The sequence below is a fragment of the Hirundo rustica genome, chromosome 27 (assembly GCF_015227805.2).
Source record: "Hirundo rustica isolate bHirRus1 chromosome 27, bHirRus1.pri.v3, whole genome shotgun sequence".
Taxonomy (NCBI): Eukaryota; Metazoa; Chordata; class Aves; order Passeriformes; family Hirundinidae; genus Hirundo; species Hirundo rustica.
This window is the reverse complement of record NC_053476.1, coordinates 4,425,954-4,446,334: the sequence shown is the minus strand read 5'-3', so window position 1 is coordinate 4,446,334 and position 20,381 is coordinate 4,425,954. Positions and strand designations below refer to the sequence as shown.

Below are 20,381 nucleotides of genomic sequence, written 5' to 3'. Positions count from 1 at the left end.
TTGCCAGAATGCTTAGCAACCTTTTTTTTTTTTTTTTTTTTTTTTTTTTTTAAATAAAAGTTATCTTTGCTTCCAAAGCTCTGAACTGGCTCGAGGCCGTTTGGGGCTTGGGCACCACGCAGGTCCCTCTCCTGCTTGCAAAAAGCTGTAGTTGAACACTTTGGACTTCAATTGCATGACATGGTAGGAGCTGGAGAGTCTCTCTGCCTGGAAACACCAGGAAACAGGGCACATTCCTTTTCCAAACCAAAGGCAGGAAAAGAGAAGGAAGAAGAAATCGATGCAGGACTGAGCTGTTGCCAAATCAGCAGCAGACCTCTGACAGAACTGCAGCTCCTCTGGACCTCCTCAGAACGTAACAGTCTGGTACTCTGACACGTTCAGAAAATAAAACCAATGGTTTCTGGACTGATGAATGACAAGCTATTCAGAAAGCCTCCCCAAGCTGGGATAAGAGGAAAGAGTGTGTAACTGGGATGTAGATTTTTACTGTACAGTTTACCCATGACAGACACTTGCTACGGTCTGTTGGCTTTGGCACCGTTATCTGGATACCTCAGAATGTCAGAAAAGAGAAATATATATATATAGAGAGAGATATTTTAAAATTATTTCAAATTTTGGCATTCAATTTGTCTGTTACAGAAGAAACGTGGTGTTGAGACGTGCATGGATACCACCTCTCCGGACCAAGGAATGTCGCTCTTTTTCTGCATATTAACTCCAAACTGGAAGGATGGGAAAAGTCTTTTTCTCCCTCTTGCAGTCACGTACTTCACAAGCTTTCAGTACTTCTTTGCTTGTTTGCTGCTTCATAAAAGCAAACTGTGCAGAAGGGGATCAGCAAACTCTCTCATAGGTTTGTTAGGTAAGCCCCACACTGAGAATTACTGCTCTGGTTCACAAGTCCTTCCCTCTGAGCTCATTCTCCCAGTTCCCTCTGGTCAGAACAGAGTGGATCCAACTCTGATTTTGAAACCCCCCCCCAGTATGGAGACTGTTGTGGTTTAAGCTGATTTATTATTTGATACTTTGCACTGTAAATACTTATCTAAAGTCATAATAATTCTGCCTCAAGTTTACAGAGTCAATGAAACTGCAACACTCCTTTTGCCACAGTGAAGAACTTGCAAACAAAACAACTCTGACATCCCCAGCTCCTGGCACTGCCCTTTGTGACGTGCATCACCTGTCCTCAGGTGTTACCTCTGACAAGCCCCCAAAATAGCTGTTGTAAGAAACAGTCTTCCTGTGCTTCTGTTTCCAGCAAAATTCACCTTCTCTCATTTCTGAAGCAGAAATAATTTACAGAGAGCAGCATTTCAGGCTCTGGCCTTCACTCTCACCTTCTTCCTGCACTTTCACTGCTCACTGAGCTTCACACCAAGGAGTCAAATCCTAAACCACGGAATTTTGGGGGGGTTTTTTGGGCCCATAAATCCTTGAAAGTGTTTTACGTGTTTTAGTTTTTCATATAAAGGAAAACAGCTTTGAGCATAATTCAAGAACAGATCTGAACTGTGCTGCACGGTTACACAGAAAGTTGTAACATAGAAATTGGGAGAAATCAGACAAATCTGCCAGAGATGGAAGTCATAAAAACTACAGAAACCTTACATGGACCTTTCCCCTAAACAGGAGTTCACTGAGCTAACAGAAAGCCAAGAAATGAGACAAAGGTACGTATTACTCTGATTTTTCTCATTATCTCTTGTGTACCTCTGCTTTTGCCTTGTGCTCTACTCACCTGATAATTCCAAGAGTGAAAGTTTAGGCAACTCAGAATGTAGGACACTAGCTGGATATGCAACAGTAATTCCTAGTGAAATGCTTGATTACAGGAGTCAGGACAGATTCCAAAGCCCGACATTAAAAAAAAAAAATCAAATCTAAGTTTCGTGAACTGAAATTGCCAATCTAAATAAAAAGCTTAATAGACTCACATCAGCTTTCCAGATTTCTAACCACAATGGCTCTGGCCTCAGGACATCCCCTTTAGCAGCTCCTCAGCTGTTCCACAACTTAGCAAGGAACTTTGAAACATTCTATTGTAAACATATTAAAGAGCTTTTGAAAATGAACCGCCTTGTCCCAAAATAACCTTTCAATTTCTCATGGCTCTCCTAAATGCTGCACCATAAACACCAGCGCCCCAAAGATGCATTTCAATGAACAAAACCACGTAGAAGTGGCAAAAATACTCACTGACAGACAGATGCCTGCTTCTGGGTTCTGGCTGCTGATAGGGTGTGCTCACATCCCCCACAGATTGGGAAGTTTTAATCCTGACTTGCTTGGGCAGTCCAGAATGGGGTGAAGAACTGGTCTGCTGGGTAAAATAGAAAGAATAAAACAAAATAAACGAGATGAAAGAGCTCAGTCTGACCACAGTTTCAAAAACATTATGCCTAGTATCAACACAGTGCTGAGCGACAGTTCTAGAGCCTGAAATCTCATGAATTCAGAAAGCACAAACAAAAAGGCAGCAAAGAGCCAGGTGTACAGTTCTGGTGTAAAACAGGAGTCAGAGAACTGGAACAAGTGCAGCTCAGCTCAAGGGCACGATCTGCAGGTCTCAGAGTCTGACACTACCAGGTACCTGTGAAACACGAGAGGCTCCTTTCACCCCTGAGAACACAGAAGCACCTACAATTTCCATCAGCCACCTCGGCCAGCAGACAGAAATTCTGAATCTTGCACTGTTTCAGAAGCCACTTAACTCCCCACAGACTTGCAAAGAAAAATTCATAATTCACACCAAGCGAAAATGAATTCCTGAGAGTTTAATAGCACCAACAGTCTGGAGATGCCAAGACAAATTTATTCATCTTTCCCTGAGTGTACATAGATATTATCTAATTAAAGATCATTTTTGCACAGAGCCCTGATCACATTCAAAGCAGGAAGGGGAATGAGACACGTGAAAGCTCCTCCAAGCTGATGAGATGCTGTGTTAAAGCAGGGGCTCAATACCTACAGACACTTTCAATTTTAACCTTGACCCAACAGACCTACTTCTACAAGGTGTAATATTCTGTAACTCAAGAGGAAGGGAATATATCTTATTTGAGAAGAACATAACCAAAGACACCTCAAGGAAATAAATTCTGACTTTGGAAAATTATTTGAATGCGCCGGGCAAATGAGGTGTGACAATTCAAATTGCTTTAATTCAGTAATTAAGTACTGGATGGTTGCTCATTTAACGAGTACACACACCTGAAAGGAGGAAGGAGATTTAAGTCACATAAACTCCACCATGGGCAGGTTCATGGGAGCTGGATAAAGGGTGCAGAGGTCACACTGCTGATGGATAATCTGCCTTTGGTAATCCATCATCACCAGTTCTCCTCACTAGCTTCTAAACATAAACACTGGCAACAGGGGTGAACTGACTGAGAAAAGCAATGAGTGGCAGAAAGAGGCAGAAGAAAATTAATCTGAGTGCTGCTCACTCACAGGCTCCTGGTACAAGGGACCCAGCTCCTGCTGTGAAGTCCGTTTGCTTTCTGTAGGTATTTGTGCCGAAGCCACCTTTCCACCCCCAGAAAAAGAAAAGAGCACAACCAAAACAAAATCTGCATCCTGTACTTCAGGAAAAATAATGCTTCCCGCTCCTTCAGTGGGAATGAGATCATGCAGCCAAGAAACCTCCTTCAGGCCTGTGGGCTTTATCCCACGGAGGGCTCTCCTGTCAGGCAGCTCGCAGCGGCAGAGGAAGTCGGAGGAGAAGGGGGAGGGAAACAGTGGCACTTACTGAAGACTTTGCTGTTTGTTTCTGCTTTGAGTAAAAGAGGAAAAAACAGCTAATAAAAAGACATCAGCAGTGGCTAGTGGCTGGCTCAGGGTGAGATTGATCGAGTGTTTACTGGCTGTGCAAAGTCAGATGGCATCGTTTGACATCTGGCTGCAGCCCGAAGGCACCGACACGAGCACGGGGCTGGCAAAGAGCAGTGCCTGGGCTGTGCTGCACCAAAAAGCTCAGGCCACCTTTTACAGGATGTTTCCTGACACAGAACTTTGGTCTGACTCCTCCTTGCCAAGTATTGTCTAAAGAACAGGCAGCAACAACTGCTCAGGGAAAGGGCACAGGAGAAGGAACAGCATCATCCCCTCCTACACCTTCCCAGTCATTTGGGAAAGGTCTCCCAACACTCCTGAAGTTCTTTGTATTTCCACTGCCACGGGTTATCAAATTAAACAAAAATAGTAAGAAGTACATTTAAGTTATGGTGACAGTTCCAAGAATTACAGGTGTGATTGTTTCAAGAGTTGAGCTCCCAGCCTGCAGAACTTGAATAGGGATGAACATTCCAGATTGACAAGCTACTAATAAGAGAGCGGCTTTCTGTGTCACACTCTGCAGGAGAATGGGGTAATTTGCAAATCAAATATCTAAGCTGTTGAGGTCTTTGGTTTGAAAAGCTGAATGACCTTAATTCTGAAGAAAAAAAAATAAAATAAAAATAAATAGAGCTATTAGTAGAGTGAACTGCGTTTTCCAGTCACAGACCAGGAATAATGTAAAATTCTGGCTCTTTTTGCCTTCTTCAGCTTGCAGTTCATTCACTGTCCAAAATGGGCATCTTTGGGAGCTTGACTTAAAGATTTATTTCTCATCTAATGATCTTGTCTACTGAAAAAAAAGCAAACTACATTGGCACTCACTGCCACAGCCACCTATTAATCAAAGCTAATAAAACTCTGCAAACCAAACTCAACAAGTGTTTTCTGCCTGCAGCCATTTGATATGAAATGGCCTTCATGTGACAGCTTAAAAAGCTGCAGTGCTTTAACTCCCAAACAGCTGCTGAAGTCAGGGGAAAAAAAAACCAACACAAGGCAATGCAAAGAGGATAAACACACACATTTGTGCCTGGGAAGGGTGATTTTATAACCCCTGTCACACTCAGTCAATGCTTTAGAGCCTTAAGGGTAAAGCCCCTTGATTTTGCTGCAGTCCCAGAAGTTGGTACCTACATGGTTTCTGTCCTGGGACAGCAACAGTATCCTCAGGCTTTTCACATTCGAGCTCCTGTCTAAGAGATCTACAGCTTTATCCAGGTCATCTTGGTTTTTCAAAGGAATGGAGAGCTGCAAAATAAAGAGCAGGGAAAAAAAAATCATTGAAAAGATAGGGAAAAAAAATAAGTCTACTCCTACAATAGGTCTTTAAAAAAACATTAGAAAAATACCAGACCATAAAACAGGAATCTGATTGCTCAGTTATTCCATAAATTTTCATTCCAGTACTGTCTTACTGTCCTTTTTAATGAGGTTTTCCTCCCATGTCAGACAAATGGCTGACCCTAATGCAAATTCCCCTAAAAGCATCACCCACAAAAATATCAATTGCTTGCTGGATTTGTTGTTTGCAAAGAACAGAGACTTGTCAGCCCCTGACTCTCTGATGAGAAAAGAATACTTAGGAATCCAAAAATAATGATCAAAATTTGGTTTCAGGTAGAAATGAGAGTGACCTAAGCAACACCAGAAGAAGGGAACAAGATGCTGATGTTTGTACAACACCCACATCACTGGGATGCTTTCTCAGGACCAGCAACATTTGCCTTTAGGTCAGGGATTAAATTTAAAATTAAAATTAAATTTCTGGCTACGGAATTTGTGATGGGGCAAGGAGGTGTCATGCAGAGAGCAGTGACAGCTCAGCACCTCGTTGTTCATGTAGTGGAGGTCCAGGGGCTGCCCAAAAGCTGTTTTCACTTTCTGCTGCACGTCTTCGTAGCGCACGGGACGGACGAACGGGATAATCCTGGGAGGAGAGAGAATCACTCACTTCAGAGATATGCCTCAAAATGCAATCAAATCACGTGGCTGAACCATCAAATGGTTTGAATGGCCTCCTTTCATCCTCAAGCAAGCCGTGAACCTTTCAAATTTCAATTTGTGTGCGTTATTTCAATGAAGAATTATTGATCTCTGGCCCATTTCCATGCAGTTTGTCAGAATGCAATATTCAGCAATAGAATCCCTTTACCACTGGGCAGAAAAGTATCTTATTTGAATAAATGGCTTTCACATAACAGGATAAAAATGCCCTCTTGCACCTTGGCTTAAAAAATCCCACCTGCTCTGGCACACACGAGTTACTGCCACAAAGAGCTGGATTGTGAGCACCAATTAACAAACTTGTCACGAGGCAGAAATAACAGGATACAACAAGGTCTCCCCTGAGCCTCCTCTTCTCCAGGCTAAACAATCCAAGATCCTCCTCACACATGAACTATTATAATACCTGCTTACACTTTTTGTCCTCAATTGGAAGATTAGAGTTCTTTCCAATTTTTTGCTAGTTAACTTTTAGAAAAAAAAAAAATCAGTTCCAACCAAAGAATTTTTATTTTTTAAAAACATCTGTCTTCCTCCTGTTTCTTTTGCCAAATCAGCACACTACAAATGATCCAGGGAACTGTTTGGACTTCCAAGTTACTGAGTGGGGGCCATGGAAACTCCAGACCTGTTCTTCCAAGTTACTGAGTGGGGGCCACGGAAACTCCAGACCTCTTCTTGCTCACAGAGGGAACTCAGTGAGACCCTGAATGATCTCACGTGAGTTGTGGGGAAAGGGAAGGAGAAGGGTTTTCTGTAGGGGCCGTAGATAGAAGCTGTGGCTGTCCCTGCATCCCTGGCAGTGTCCCAGGCCAGGCTGGACAGGGCTTGGAGCAACCTGGGACAGTGCAAGTTGTCCCAGCCCACGGCAGGGGGTGGCACTGGGTCTTCCACCCCAAACCCTCCTGGGATTCTGGGACTCTGTGATGAAGCTGTGCTTTGGAGAGAAGGTTTAATTTCCCAATCATCCATCCACAGAGTTTCATCAGCCCTGGGTATCCTTTCACGAGATGCAGCTTTTGTTTTAAATACCCAAAAACCTGTCCTTGTGTCAGTTGGCTTCCTCAGCCCCGCCCCATGAAGGGTTCTCCTGCTACCAGACCTACAACGTTCAGCTGTTTGGAAGTCATTGTCCTTGTTAAAAAGCAGCCCACAATAACATTTTCTACGTCATTCCTAAGAAACCCATCCCCGGAATCACGGTACCCCGGCACCACACAAACGCAGCGCGGCTCTCGGGCCCTTATAAAAGCTCCCATTCTACACCCAGAGCTTTCAAAAGCAGAGCTGTTCTCAGGTGCCACGGATTTTATGAGTTTAAAAACTCCTCTAACACAAAATCCTGGCCTGCAGGGTTTAGAGGAGCCCATTCCTGCCTGACCACCTGAAATATTTGTGGTTAGATCTGGCAGCTGCCGTGAAACCGAGCACACACGCTGACATTCTGGTGCGAGCTCCCTGTCTGGAGCTGCACACCGTGCTGCGAGCAGGGAATTCAGGGCGAGCACAACTGCATAATTAGACTGACACACAATCAACCTTTTCATTTTAGGGAAAAAAAAAACCAAAAAACCAGGAGAAAACCCTTCTGCCCCCTGAAACGCACCCAGCAGATAGACAAGATGCTAAGTCAGTGGTGACAGGATTTTGTTGCCAAGTTCCCCTGTCCTGACACAGAGTGACAAGAAATCCTGACGTGCCCCACTGTGGCTCTCTTGTTGTCCCCACAAAGCTCCTGATCCAGGAGAGTGCTGAGCAGAGCTGGCTGACAAAGGAGGAAGCAAATCCCAGCGATGATCACCTGGAAAATTTCTCCCGCAGCACAGAAAGTGGCTGACAGAATTCCTCAGGTGGGATTTCAGTGAAAGAAACAAGTCTGGAGGAAGAGTAGAAATTCTCCACAGCCTGCTCTGCCAACAAAGAACACTTCTGCTTTCCTAACAGAAATCCCAAAATCTGACAAAGGAGGAGCTGCAGCAACTCGGCCTCTGCTAGAACAGGATCACTACAGACAACTCCTCCTGTATCACTGGCATGAAATTTGCATTTTATCATGAAATCATGCACTACTTCATGTTGGAGGTAGTGCCTGGCTTGGAAGAAACCAAAGGATTCCCACCAGGTGGATGTGAAGATGGCACCTACGTTCATGCTTCCAACCCAATTAATATCTTCCAAACTATGGACACCATAACCCAGCATCAAAATCACATTTTCCCTCAGGGAGAGCAGACCCAGAGACCACAGACAAGCCTGGAGCTTTCCTGAGTGTTCACTCAGCCACCAGCCATTAAATATTTCAAGAGTTCCTCTCAATTTGATGGTAGAGAAGAGACTTTTTGGGACCTACTTTGAAACATTTCAGCAATTTTATTCATTGCAAACAACGCTGTAAAAACTGAAGCTGCTATTTTGGTTATTTTTTTTTTTCATGCAAAAGAAAAAAAATAAGAATGCCTCTCAAAACCAAATATCAGAGGAAATAACAAAGAAGCTTTTACACCAATGCAAAAAAAAAAAGAAGAAAAAAATCTTCCCTTGTTGTATCTATTGCTCAATCACAGCAGGGCAGTGATAATGACAGGGCATCAGGAAGTGAGAAACTAGAAAAGAATGATTTGATCAGTTTCATTTGGTTTCAGTTAAATGAAATAGAATGGGAACACGTCTGAAACAAGACTTTTGGGCTGAACAGCTTTTAAAAACGCTGCAGGTCACTTACAAATAAATATTATGGAAATAAAGCAGCGTTTTATGACACGCTGAGCTCTAAAAATAACCGAGTTGTGAGCGACCTGCTTGCAACTGCTTTCACTGTGTGATTTCCATTTGGGGAAAAAAGGAAAGCAAAGCCAACAAAATATTTAAGCTAAATTACTGATGACTAAATGACTCTCCTAAGCAAAGAATCAAAGCAGCGAAGGCCAACTTACCGTCTCTCCCCGTTATGTTCAAACTTTATCCTGACGTCATTCTGCAGGAGAAAGAACAAAAGGTGAGCTCACAAGCAAACTCTGGCACACACACGCATTCCATTATGATTTCAGTATTTTAACTTTCTCCCTGGAAGCTGCAGCAGGCTGTGGGAACAAGTGGCTGATACGTGAACACGGCACGGGAGGGATGGGGAAGCTGCTCAAGGAGAAAGAGAAGGAAAGGGGTTAAAACTAAGCTGGAATTTTTGTAAAGTGGCATTTAAACAGAGGACATTGAAATAAAGTTTAAAAAAGAAAATCAGTCTGGCTTTAACGTTGCACGGGAAAAAATCTAAAATTCAGTCCTAATTGCTTATTAATCTCAATTTTAATTTTCTGCATTGCTTGCTTAAAGCATGCATGGCAAAAAAAAAAAAAAAAGAGAGAGGGAATGTGCTATATTTTTTATTCTCCCTCCTGTTCTTAAGTTTTCATTCCTATGTATTATTCTTTATTCTTAAGACATGGCCTAAATCTCTTGCTTTTGCAAAAATGCAGCCCCTGAAACACAAGAGTTACGAACAGGCTGCTTCTGCGTCACCTTTTAAAAAAAGTCCTGAGGTTTCAGCAGAGGGGTCACCACCACCACCTGGACAAGTCAAAACACTGATCTGTGCAACCTGTGCAGTCCCTGCAAACTCAGAAGATGCTGTGTGGCGTGGAAGAGTCAACAAGCTGAACTTTCAACTCTGGCCATCGAAGTTCAAATCCCAATTTAGGTGAGAAAGATAAAAATAGAAGGAGGAAAAAAACCTGCTCTGATAAGGCTCCATCATTTCTGCTGCACAACTGATGCGATTGGAGTAGATTAAGCCATCTGTGAAAGCCGCAGACAATAGGCAATCATACATCTAGGAACTTCAAAAAAAAAAAACCACCAAAACAACAAAAACATGGCCAGGAAATGCTCTTGAGCTGGAGGAAGTTTCTGGCAGGCCCAGTGGTCAAGAATGCAGCTCAAAAGGAGCGCAGGGAATTCCTGCAGCAGCGCTGGAGGGACACAAGAGCAGGGAGAAGGGCCTGCTGCAGGTGGCTCAGCCACACAGAACTTCAAAGGGGGTTTTCTCAGACGTGGGAAGAGAAAGGACTTGGTCTAGAATTGCTCCAGAATGAAACAAATCCCAGAGAACCCATCTGAACGACGCAGAAAACAGCACAGGAATAATATCCTATAAAAGATGTCTACCAGCCAAGTCCTGATCAAAATGTTGTTCTTAGACATATTGCATGATCAGTTTATATCAGGATTTTCAGGAAGGTAAGGCTCTGGTTTTGTTTTAACTTTATACTACTTTAAGTAGCCTGGTCTAAAGGAACTGAACAGGACAGTTTAGATAAAATGGAATTCACAGCGTTTTTTGGATAAATTTCCGACCTCAAGGTGTGATTTAGGCCCTGGAGCAGCCAAGTGACACAGCTCTGACCAGCTGAAATTAGACAACACTAAGGGATCCCCAGGGCTCTTTGGAAACCTCTTCTTCATTTGCTGGTACCCCCCAAAAAATCCAAGCATTTTCTCAACTCCAATGCTTGCTTTGAAACTTGTTAATTTGGAGCAAAGGAAAAAGGGGATGGAATTTGGCATTTATTGCTTGATTTTTCCAAAAGGACCTGACACTGCCCAATTATATCTACTCATCAAAGATCTAAGAAAAGGTGTTCAGAGTGATCTTGGTGTTCCTGTTCCAGAGAAAACCTAGAGGAGCTAAGCATCCAGTGCTTTCAGTTTCCCTTGGAAGCAGTGAACCCATCACTTCTCAAAGCAATTCACATAAACTGTCCTCAAAAGACGATTAAAAAAAGCAAATCCGAGTTTAGCACTTCAGGGTTCCAGTTCTGTGACGTGGTATCACAAATCACAGTTACAGATTTTGGTTTAAGGCATCTCTGAATTTCTGTTTCAAAGTGATTTTGCACTGCTCCATCTATGGATTTGTCCAACACATTCAAGGAAATCCCAGATCCAGCTGAACAAGTAGATTATGAGCAGGCAAAGCATAAGGAAGACAGACATGAACTTCAAAGCCTGCTCCAAAAAGCTTAAACCTGTAACAGGAATAAAACTGAAAAGAGTTATTTTCCTGACATAGGAAGCTTCTGTCCATGTCAGTCTCACTGCCAGTAACTTGATTTAATTTTGAGTGACAGTAATGGACAAACAGTTTTTGACTGAAATTGTTGCTTTGGCTTTGAAGCACTTAATTTAAACGACATTCAGGCTCTACAGACCAAGTTGCATTATTCTGTCTTTCCTTCTTACCAGAACATCAATACCATCGTTTTCTCCATGAAAAAGTCCAGAGAAACGTGGAATGACTTCAAAGCATTGACTCCACCACTCATCATCTCGGGCCTCACGGACTGGTTTGGGTTGGAGGGGACCTCAAATCCCACCCAGTGCCACCCCTGCCATGGCAGGGACCCCTCCCACTGTCCCAGGCTGCTCCAAACCCTGTCCAGCCTGGCCTGGGACACCTCCAGCTGCTCTGGGCACCCTGTGCCAGGGTCTCACCACCCTCCCAGAAGGGAATTTCTTCCCAATATCCCATCTAACCCTTCCCTCCTTCAGCTGAAGGCCTCTCCTTGTCCTGACCCTACAACAAACGTGCACACACTGCTACACCAGGACAGAGGGAAGAAAAGCTTTCCCTGCCTCCCACCTGCTCAAAGGAATTCCATAAAGTCACAGCACACAGCCTGAAGACTCCAAATTTATAATTGCTAATGTGGAAATGAAGCAAATTTTCTCACCGGTATTTTTTTTTCTTCCACTGCAGAGGCACACTGGTTCATTATTGCTGGGCTGCCCAAGAGGGGGGAACTGCTGGCATTGTGTTTCTTCTTTTAAAAAAACCAAAATAAAATAACAAAATCACTTTTTAAAAAAATGGAAATATGACCGTGAAACCAGAAAGCCGCTTGCTAATTTTTTTAGCTGGGCAGACCAAACCCCATAAAAAGCACAAATGGGGAGAATGCAGTGTACTAGGATGTTGCAAATTATCAAATACGTGTATACACACACATATATAACCTGACTGTACACACATACGTATATAACCTAACAGATACGAAGTATTTTATTAAACTATAGAAATATTTAGCATATACAACATATAATGTATACAGTTTCTATATGATATTCATTAATCTCATATAAAAATGTATACAATAGAAAAACTACTGCATCTGCCACAGCCTGAGCGGGATCAAGGAGTTAATCCACACCTGATGCTTGGGCTGTTGGAAGCACAGAGCAGAGCCAAGGCAGCAGATCCTCTGTCCTCCTGCTCCGTCCCTTCTGCCCCCAGGTCACCAGCTCAGACGTTCGCTCCCTGCCCCATTACCTGTTTGTTGGAGTGAGCAGTGTCTTTACTCTTCATGGTGTCATAGCCAGGCAGGCGGTGACGCCTGCCCATCTGCAGCGCCACCAGGTCCTTCATGATGGACTTCAAGGCCTCTTGTTCATCTGTGATGCACAAGAAGTTTAGGGGTAAATCGTCCGGGTGAGCACCAACCGTGACGTTTCTACACCTCTGACGCTTTCTGCTGGCTCATGGATCAACAAGCCTTTTTAGGATCTTTGCAAACACACTGTGATTTATTTTAGTCATAAAAAAAGCCCAAACTTAACTGAATATCACGACATAATAAATGACAGATAAATGTTAAGTCACTTGTCCGATGTCATATAGAAGGATCTGGCCAGAGTATGGATGAGAATGAACATCCCCAGCCCCTAATTCTGCTCAAAAAGCTTCACAACAAACACTGAAACCTGGACAGATTTGCTAGAGCATCACAGGTCATTTAGGAAGGGCAAACTGAATTGCTTCTGCCAAGGAAAACCTGGTAAAAGTCTGTTCTTTCCCATTTTATATCCCATTAACTCTGAACTCTTGCTTGCTAGCGGAACAAACCACAGCCAGTAGAAAAAGAAATGAAAACCCGGACAAAGATTCATCTTGGAGTATCTGTGAACACAAATCCACTTGCACTGATTGCCCCAACACGTTCCTCTCTTCCCTCAGAACAAGCTGATGGAATAAAATTCAAACCATTTTATGAGATTTCAAGATCTGCTGAACAGGTTCAAGCTGTCCAGCACTAAGAACACTGGCTGCTGGCAATGTACAATGCAGCAGGTTCAATTTGACTCTTCTTGCCTTGCAGCAATATAAAAACACACATTGATTCTTTTTCCCCCCTTGTATGTTCTACAGACTAAGAATTACTTCCTGAAGATTCCCGATGTAACCAATTTAAAGTATTCTCTCCCACTGCCTGTTAGTTTTGAGAACTGATATTGAGCAGAATGTTGTGTTTAGAGAAAAAAACCAAAGATGTAAAAGGAGAGAAATGCACAGTAGCTGTGCCCTGATGGATGGCAGATGAAGGTGTAAAAGCTATGGAAATGAATCCTTTTAAGTAAGGATAACGACTCTGAAATCCTTGATGTTGCAAAAGGTAAAGGAAGCTGCCAAGTGAAGTGTTGCCCAAAATGGGACTGCACTGGGCACGTGGCTCCCAGGCCCTGTGCCACAGCTACCAAAGCAGCACCTCAGGCTGTCACTGTGCTCCTGGCACACTCCTGCCCTCTGGGCTGCCTGGCTCCCGTCTCACATCCCGAGACTCAAAAAGGTTTTAGGGATAAAGCCTAAAGTTGGTTCCTTGGCAAATAATACACTCAGTTAAATCCTTCCTGCTATTAAGGCAGTGTCATTTGAAGCAGTGATTTGATCAGCTCTGGACATGCCCAGGAGAATCTGCCCTTTTCTAAAAGAGTCTGGGAGGACCCGAACCCTAGTTTTGAATGTAAAGTTGGAGGTTTTTTGATAACTAGGACTTTTGGAAGGGAAGTGAACCAGGTGAGGTTATCACAGCCCTGCTCAACATGATGGAGTGCCAGGTGTGCAGTGCCTGATATGCACAGTTCCTCCTCTCTTCCCTCTCTATGTCACTTTGAGGAGTTTGAGAAATGAGCATTTTTGGAAGCTGATTTGTAAATAACTGAAACTTCATTTTAAGAATCCACCACGGCTGCACACTTGTCCCTGATTCATGGCACTGGTCTGATGGGTAATCACTTGCATTTGGAAGAGTTGTCCAGGGAACAGCTGCTGAACATCAAATGATGGACTGACTCCCATCTGTACCCCTCTGTAAAAAGGACTCAGTGGGACTATTTGTTTCTGCAATTTCGTGTCGTGCATTTGTTCACCAGTCTCTCCAAAGCAGTTAGCTTATGTTTTATGCAGAAGACTGGCTTGGTAATTAATCAGTGTCTGAATAACAAAGCGGATTTTCGCAACGCTTAAAGATGACAGATGTGGGACACGTAAAGCACGCAGGGAGCGAATCCTGCTAAAAGTCAACAACAAACCAGGAAAAATACACCTGGGAAGGAGGAAACATCTGAAGGAGTCCCTGTCAGAACAGAAGTCACACTAGGATTATCTTTGCTAAAACAAATAGTTTCTGCCCAGTGTCTGTTTTAGTTTTCATAGGATCCCAAAATGGTTTGGGTTGGAAGGGACCTCAAAGGTGCCACCACCCCTGCCATGGCAGGGACACCTCCCACTGCCCCAGGCTGCTCCAGCCTGGCCTTGGGCACTGCCAGGGATCCAGGGGCAGCCCCAGCTGCTCTGGGCACCCTGTGCTCTCACCACCCTCCCAGGGAGGAATTTCTTCCAATATTCCAGCTATCCCGGCCTTCTGGCAGTGGGAAACAACTCCCTGTGTCCTGTCCATGCAGGCCCTTGTAGAACCTCTTCCATCTTTCTTGCAGGCTCTCTTCAGGCACTGGAAGGTGAATCCTAACTCCGTCCTGAGAGCCCCCAACATCTCAGATACATCCACTGTGGACTTTAGAATGTTATACCAAAAACCAGAAACATCAAGCCTGGAGCAGATCATGAAAGGGAACGAAAAGAAATCTCCCAACGCATTTGCAGAAGGCGTTAATTACAGAAAAAAGAAAAGCTTTAAAAAGGAACGCAGAGCAGAGAATATAAAAAAATCCAAAGCAAAACCTATCAAATCTCTGCTGTCCAAGACAAGCCAAATGAGACAATAACCACATTGTGGCAGTGGAGAAGGGAGAGCACTCCTTGACATTCCAACTGCATGTAAAAGAAGCAAGGGGTGTAAGTAACACAACCAAAGCAAGAGGCTGCTTTTCGAGAAGCACATCAGCCAAAGGAAATAATTGCTGGGATCTATCTCAGCACTAAGTAACCCCTTGTGGGACAAAAATGTGAAGAAACAGCTGTGAATGGAGCTAATGTTCCAGGTAGGCAACGGCACAATTTTTTCTTCTTTTTTTTTTTTTTTTAAGTTTCCAGTTTTACAATTCAACATTTAAACTTTTACCTTTAGTGGAGTGTCTCCAATTCACTGGTATTCTTTCATTTTGATAGTATTAAGAACAGCCTTGGATTCACCTGGCAGACAAAATGCTGAAACTGTGCACAACAAAATGCTACAGCCTATAGCCTGGAACATCCCTGAGGTTCCTACCACCCAAAACACTCAGGGAAGAGCTGGGACACAAGTTTTCCACTACAGTGCAGTTTGGGTTTGGCCAGATACCAGGAGGATGAAGAAGAAGAGCTTGTCTTGGCAGAGTTCCTTTGGGCAAGAAGCAGACGAGCTATGAAAGCAGTTCAGAACTGAGGGCTCATGACAAGAAATCAAGTCCATCAAAGAATATGTCTGGGAATAAGAATTGTCCTCTAATCAGCATCATCACTGGGAAACAAGGATCAGGGGTTGCAATGGTTGGCTACAGGTGTATCTCACTCACTGAACTCATTCCAACACCGAAATATTATTTATCTTCATAAAACTGGAACAGTTAATGTTCTAACAAAGGGGATGGAACAGCTTCTGGTGAGTTTGAATCTTATTATACATTTTTTAGTAGTCTTACACTGAGCTACTGGCTCCCTACTACTAAACCATACATCCTGTAATTCATCCCTGTGTTGATGAGGTTGGACATGACAGAGTATTTATCTCTTTAAAGCAGAAAATGAAGTCAAATACTGATCTGAGCTTGTGTAGGGAAAAATTGTAACTGGCAGATTTAATGCTGAGAAGCATGAACACTTCTTTATTTCCATCCAAACGGAGGATTTCCATAGACTGACTTGGAGGAGCACGTGGAGCAGCATTACATTAATCACACAATGCAGAGGCTGCCACAAATGAAAACGAAGCAATTTTTGGAGCACTGAGAGACCCTGTTTCGCCTGGTCTCCAGCACGTCTGGGAAACACAGTTCTGCTTTGTGCGGGAAAGATGTTGTCCAGGAAATGCTTTTCATGTTTTAAAAACTACACTCAAGGATTTTTATAACTTCGATAAAAGCAAACTGCTGCTCACAGAGAAAGTTATTCCCCTCCACAAAGCATTTACTTCAACCAACCTGTGGTTTGTTACACAGGTCTGAACAAGTCAGAAATGGAAACAGTTTTGGAGGAAAAAAAAAAAAAAATCAAAAAAAAAAATCACAAAGTCAGAAGAGCGAAAAGTATCAGCACAAGGATAAAAACAGGAAGTCTGTGAACCCCCCTAACCCAGGATCATGTTTGGACACATGATGCCATGCTGGTTTAAAAGAGAAAGAAGTGAATACGTCTGTGTATTTGTTATCCACCACCACAACAGCAAAGCCGGTTTGGCACATCCAGGGGCAATGAGGAAATTTTAGACAAATTCTGCCTATGCTAAAGTAAAAAAAAACAGTCTTGCAAAGAGTTTCCTATTGAGTCCTTTGCTGCTGGCTGTTTTAGTGGTACCAAAACGCCGCTGTGCACAAGCTTTAGGAAATCACCGACGACCTGGTTTGGAAAAATCAGACAGCTCTACCAGGCTCATCCTTGTGGGGTATGTTCGGGGTCCCTCTTCTCATTCACAAGTTAAAGGCTGGGATTTGGGATTTGAGCCGATCCCAACCTGCGGGCCGGGCCCTGCTCCCTCGCCCCGGGTGTCAGCGGGTGCGTGTGAGCCAAGGGAAGGAAGTGACACAGGCAGGAAAAGCGAGTGGATCGAGGGAAGGCTGGAGGGAGCAGGGCCTGCACAGCTACAGCGCGGGCCAGGGGCAAAGATCCCGAATTTCAAACCTGCCACAGAGTGTCTGGAGAGGAATAAACCTCAGGAATTGTCCCGGCTGTGCAGGGCTCGGCACCGCTCCAGATGAGCCCCGGCTGAGCCACTGGGGCTGCTGCAAACTCTGACATCGACCACTCCACGTGTGCTTCAGGTGGGTTATGAAGCACCAGACTGAAGAAAATCGGAGCACGATGTACAGCCCATTATTAATCAGATTACTTGGTCACAGTTGCTGGATGAATTTATGTTTTCCCTGTTACAAGGGGATCTGCTTGTAGCGGTGCCATGATACGCATGATGCTATGGTGGAGTGATCCGTGAAATTGTATTTTTTCATTCTGCACTCACATGTTTACAAACACAGGTCCAACTGCCACTGGAAAACACTTTTATGGAAATCCAGCCTCCTACTTCTAAACCATTTTAAGTTTATGAACCACCCCGCTGCTCTAAACAGAGTAGATTACACTGTTTCTCTCTTTGTAGCACAGAAATCTAGTGATGGATTTGCATGGATTTGTTGTATTCACAAAATTGAAACAGAGTAAAGAGATCCTGAAAGAGTTGTAGAATAACATTTGCAGTGCTTTTTGAATTTAAAGTATAAAAGCTAATTATGCATACAGACTAAATGAAGGGGAGTCTTAGATAATTAAACTTGGTTGTAGGGAAGAAACATTAAACTTGTAGCCCACGAAGCCACGAAACTCCAGACTTAGAAGAGCTGAGATTTCCTTGCCAATATGCAAATGTGAGTCAGCTCCAGTTTACAGCAATTACAAGTTTAATTCCAGCACCTCTCTTTAAGCTGAAAAAAGGAGGAAACACAAGACCCCCTCCATAAGCAGTTCTTTACACAGGACATACAGTCCAAATCCAAATCAATTTGAATTAATCAAATTCAGCCGTGGGAATTCCTCGTAACAACATTTTCCTCTCGAAAAAGAGTTCGAGCAACTCCTTTTGCTTGTTTTTACGTGTTGCTGTCTGGGCTAAGAATGGCAAACGAGAACTCGCGGGGGAGAGCTCCATAAAGAAAAATCTATTTTGATAGGACTCCCAAGCTGCGCTTAATACCAAAAAAATTTCTCCAATTAAGCTGGAGCACAACAATTCCCGTCTCAACAAGAAACAACTTCTCCTGGAGGCTCAAAGAGCCGCCGAGCTCAGCCCGAGCCGCTGATCCCCGCCGGCTCTGCCGGGCCAAGTTTAATAAAAAACCCGGGGCACCGCACGTTTCCCGCAAACCCATTTTTTACCATTTTAAGCAAATCCTTGACAACCCAGCATTCCCCCGCGGCGCTGCCCGTGCCCGGGACGGCCCCGGCAGGTCCGCCCGGCTCCCCCGGGCCGCGCAGCCCCGGCGGAACCCCCGCTCCCCATCCCGGGAGGCCCGGCCGAGCCCCGCCGCCCCTCCCTTCCCCGCGCTTCCCGGGCTTTGTCCGCCGCTCCTCACCCATCTCTGCGGGCTCGCGGCGGCCCCGCTCACGGCGGGCGCTGCGGGACGGCGCTGTCACCGCCGCGGCTCCATGGCGGCCGGGCCGAGGGGGAGGGCTCAGAGCAGCCGCCGCCGCCGCCACATTCCCAGGCCCCGCGCCGCCGCCTCCTCCCGGCGGCCGCGCTCCGGGAGCGGCGGGCGGGGGCGGGAGCGGCGCGGGCGCTGCCGGTGCGTGCCGGTGCCGCCGGTCCGTGAGGGCCGGGCCCGCCGCCGCCGCCCGCAAAACAAACCGCTCGGCGGCCGCCGCGCACCCGCCGCCTCCTGCCAATCACAGCGGCACCCGCCGCCGCCCGCCAATCGGCGCCGCCGCGGAGCCCAGCCGACGGCGGCGCCGGCCAATGGGCGAGCGAGGAGCCGCGCCGCCCGCCCCGCATCCCCGCGGAGCCGGCTGTCAATCACGGGGGCCCATTGCGCCGCGCTGCAGCCACGCCTCTTCGCCCGGCAGGAGGCGGGGCGGCGAGGCCACGCCCCCACAGCTGTCAATCAAAGTGACGGACGGCAGCGCGGCTCCGCCCACGGGCTGGGAGCGGGGCCGGGTCCAGGGAGGAGAATTTAAAAAAGGGGAAAAAAAAAAAAAAAAATCGAGTTTTGTTCCTCTGCCCGCGCTGTATCTGCACTAAAGCACCCCTGGGAATCAATTCACAGCGTTCATAAGAAGAAATGCGCCCTTAAAATTAACGAATGAATTACATGAAATCATGCTAGGCTGGGTCTGATGCAATTGATGTGTAACTCCGTCCACACTGCGCTGCCTGTGATCACCCAAATCTAACTCCGGAATTCTGCTCTGAATCATGAATGCTTTGGGTTGGAAGGGACCTTAAAGATCATCTGATTCCGCCCCCTGCCAGGGGCTGTGTTTAAATCAAATCAAAACTTTTTAAGCAGCATCCAGTCTGCTCTTCCCCAGCTCCCGTGCCCATTCCACCTGCAGGATATATTTTCATCGTGTCTTTTCCACCAAAGGAACAGCAGAAGGGGTTTGTTCTTTTAAAAAGAAGCCCACCCTGCTGCTGAGGAACCCACCTCGAGTTTTAGCTGCTGCTTTTCAATCTGGCAAATGGAAAAGGCTCAGCAAAGCTCAGTGGTCTGCGAGCGGCTTTGCTCATGGCAGCAGTGTCAAATGGGTCACAGAACCTGGATAAGAACGAGAAGAAAACTAAATTGGGAAGGGAAATCGCTCAAAAGTGCAGGAATGTGAACCTACACATCGGGAAGAATTTGGGACTTAGTCAAAACGTGACATCTGTAATATAATTGATTTTTTTCAACTGTTTGGGTAATAAAAAGCTCTCCGAGTGTCATACCAGGTAGACACGGAAATAGGAGAAGGGATGCACAGGCCCAGCATCTCAGAGCCGGGAGCTGTGGGCAAAGCCAATAATCCACCTTCAGACTACAAATATCCTGAGCTGGAAGGGATCCACAGGGATCATCCAGCTCCTGGCCCTGCACAGACACCCCAACAATCCCACCCTGCCTGAGAGCCGTGTCCTAAGGCTCCTGGAGCTCCTGGAGCCTCAGGGAGAACAACCTTTAATCCTCATATCCAGCCTAACCCTCCCCTGGCCCAGCTGCAGCCCTTCCCTGGGTGCTGTTCCTGTCACAGAGAGAAGCTGCCCTGCTTTGGGCAGGAGGTTGGACTCCATGGCCTTCAGAGATTCCAGCCTGAAGCTCCCATTTAAAACCAGGCTGATGCTGTGTTTAAACTTCTCTTTGTCTTTAGTCCCTCCTATCTTCTTGCTCTGGTGCTCGAAAAACATTTCTAATTCTCCTGTCAGTTCTAACCCACTTTCATGCCCAGCTTGCAGGCATTTTGTTTTCATGTCAAAATCTTCCTTTTATTTAAAAACAAAACAAAACAAAACAAACCTCTCATCCTTGGAATATTCTCTCTGCAATACATATTGGAGGTAATCATATCTTTCAGGTTTCACTGTAAT

At 45.2% G+C, this 20,381-nt stretch overlaps 1 protein-coding gene across 3 annotated transcripts in view; it reads right to left on the bottom strand.

The window, feature by feature from the left end:
* The window catches only part of MAP3K3 (mitogen-activated protein kinase kinase kinase 3), a 34,285-nt gene extending 15,765 nt beyond the window's left edge, over window positions 1-18,520 (bottom strand). The window contains exons 1-7 of one of the 3 annotated variants that reach the window (XM_040087176.2): window positions 18,397-18,520; window positions 12,173-12,294; window positions 11,577-11,666; window positions 8,784-8,824; window positions 5,674-5,773; window positions 4,981-5,094; window positions 2,206-2,326 (exon numbers count right to left, since the gene is read on the bottom strand). In XM_040087176.2, coding sequence (XP_039943110.1) covers window positions 2,206-2,326; window positions 4,981-5,094; window positions 5,674-5,773; window positions 8,784-8,824; window positions 11,577-11,666; window positions 12,173-12,294; window positions 18,397-18,400 — 592 coding nt within the window. In that variant the 5' untranslated portion in view covers window positions 18,401-18,520. Of the gene's footprint in view, window positions 1-2,205; window positions 2,330-4,980; window positions 5,095-5,673; window positions 5,774-8,783; window positions 8,825-11,576; window positions 11,667-12,172; window positions 12,295-18,396 lie in introns of all 3 variants that reach the window. The other 2 variants (XM_040087175.2, XM_040087177.2) reach the window with 2 other exon arrangements.
* Between the last annotated feature and the right edge of the window lie 1,861 nt (window positions 18,521-20,381).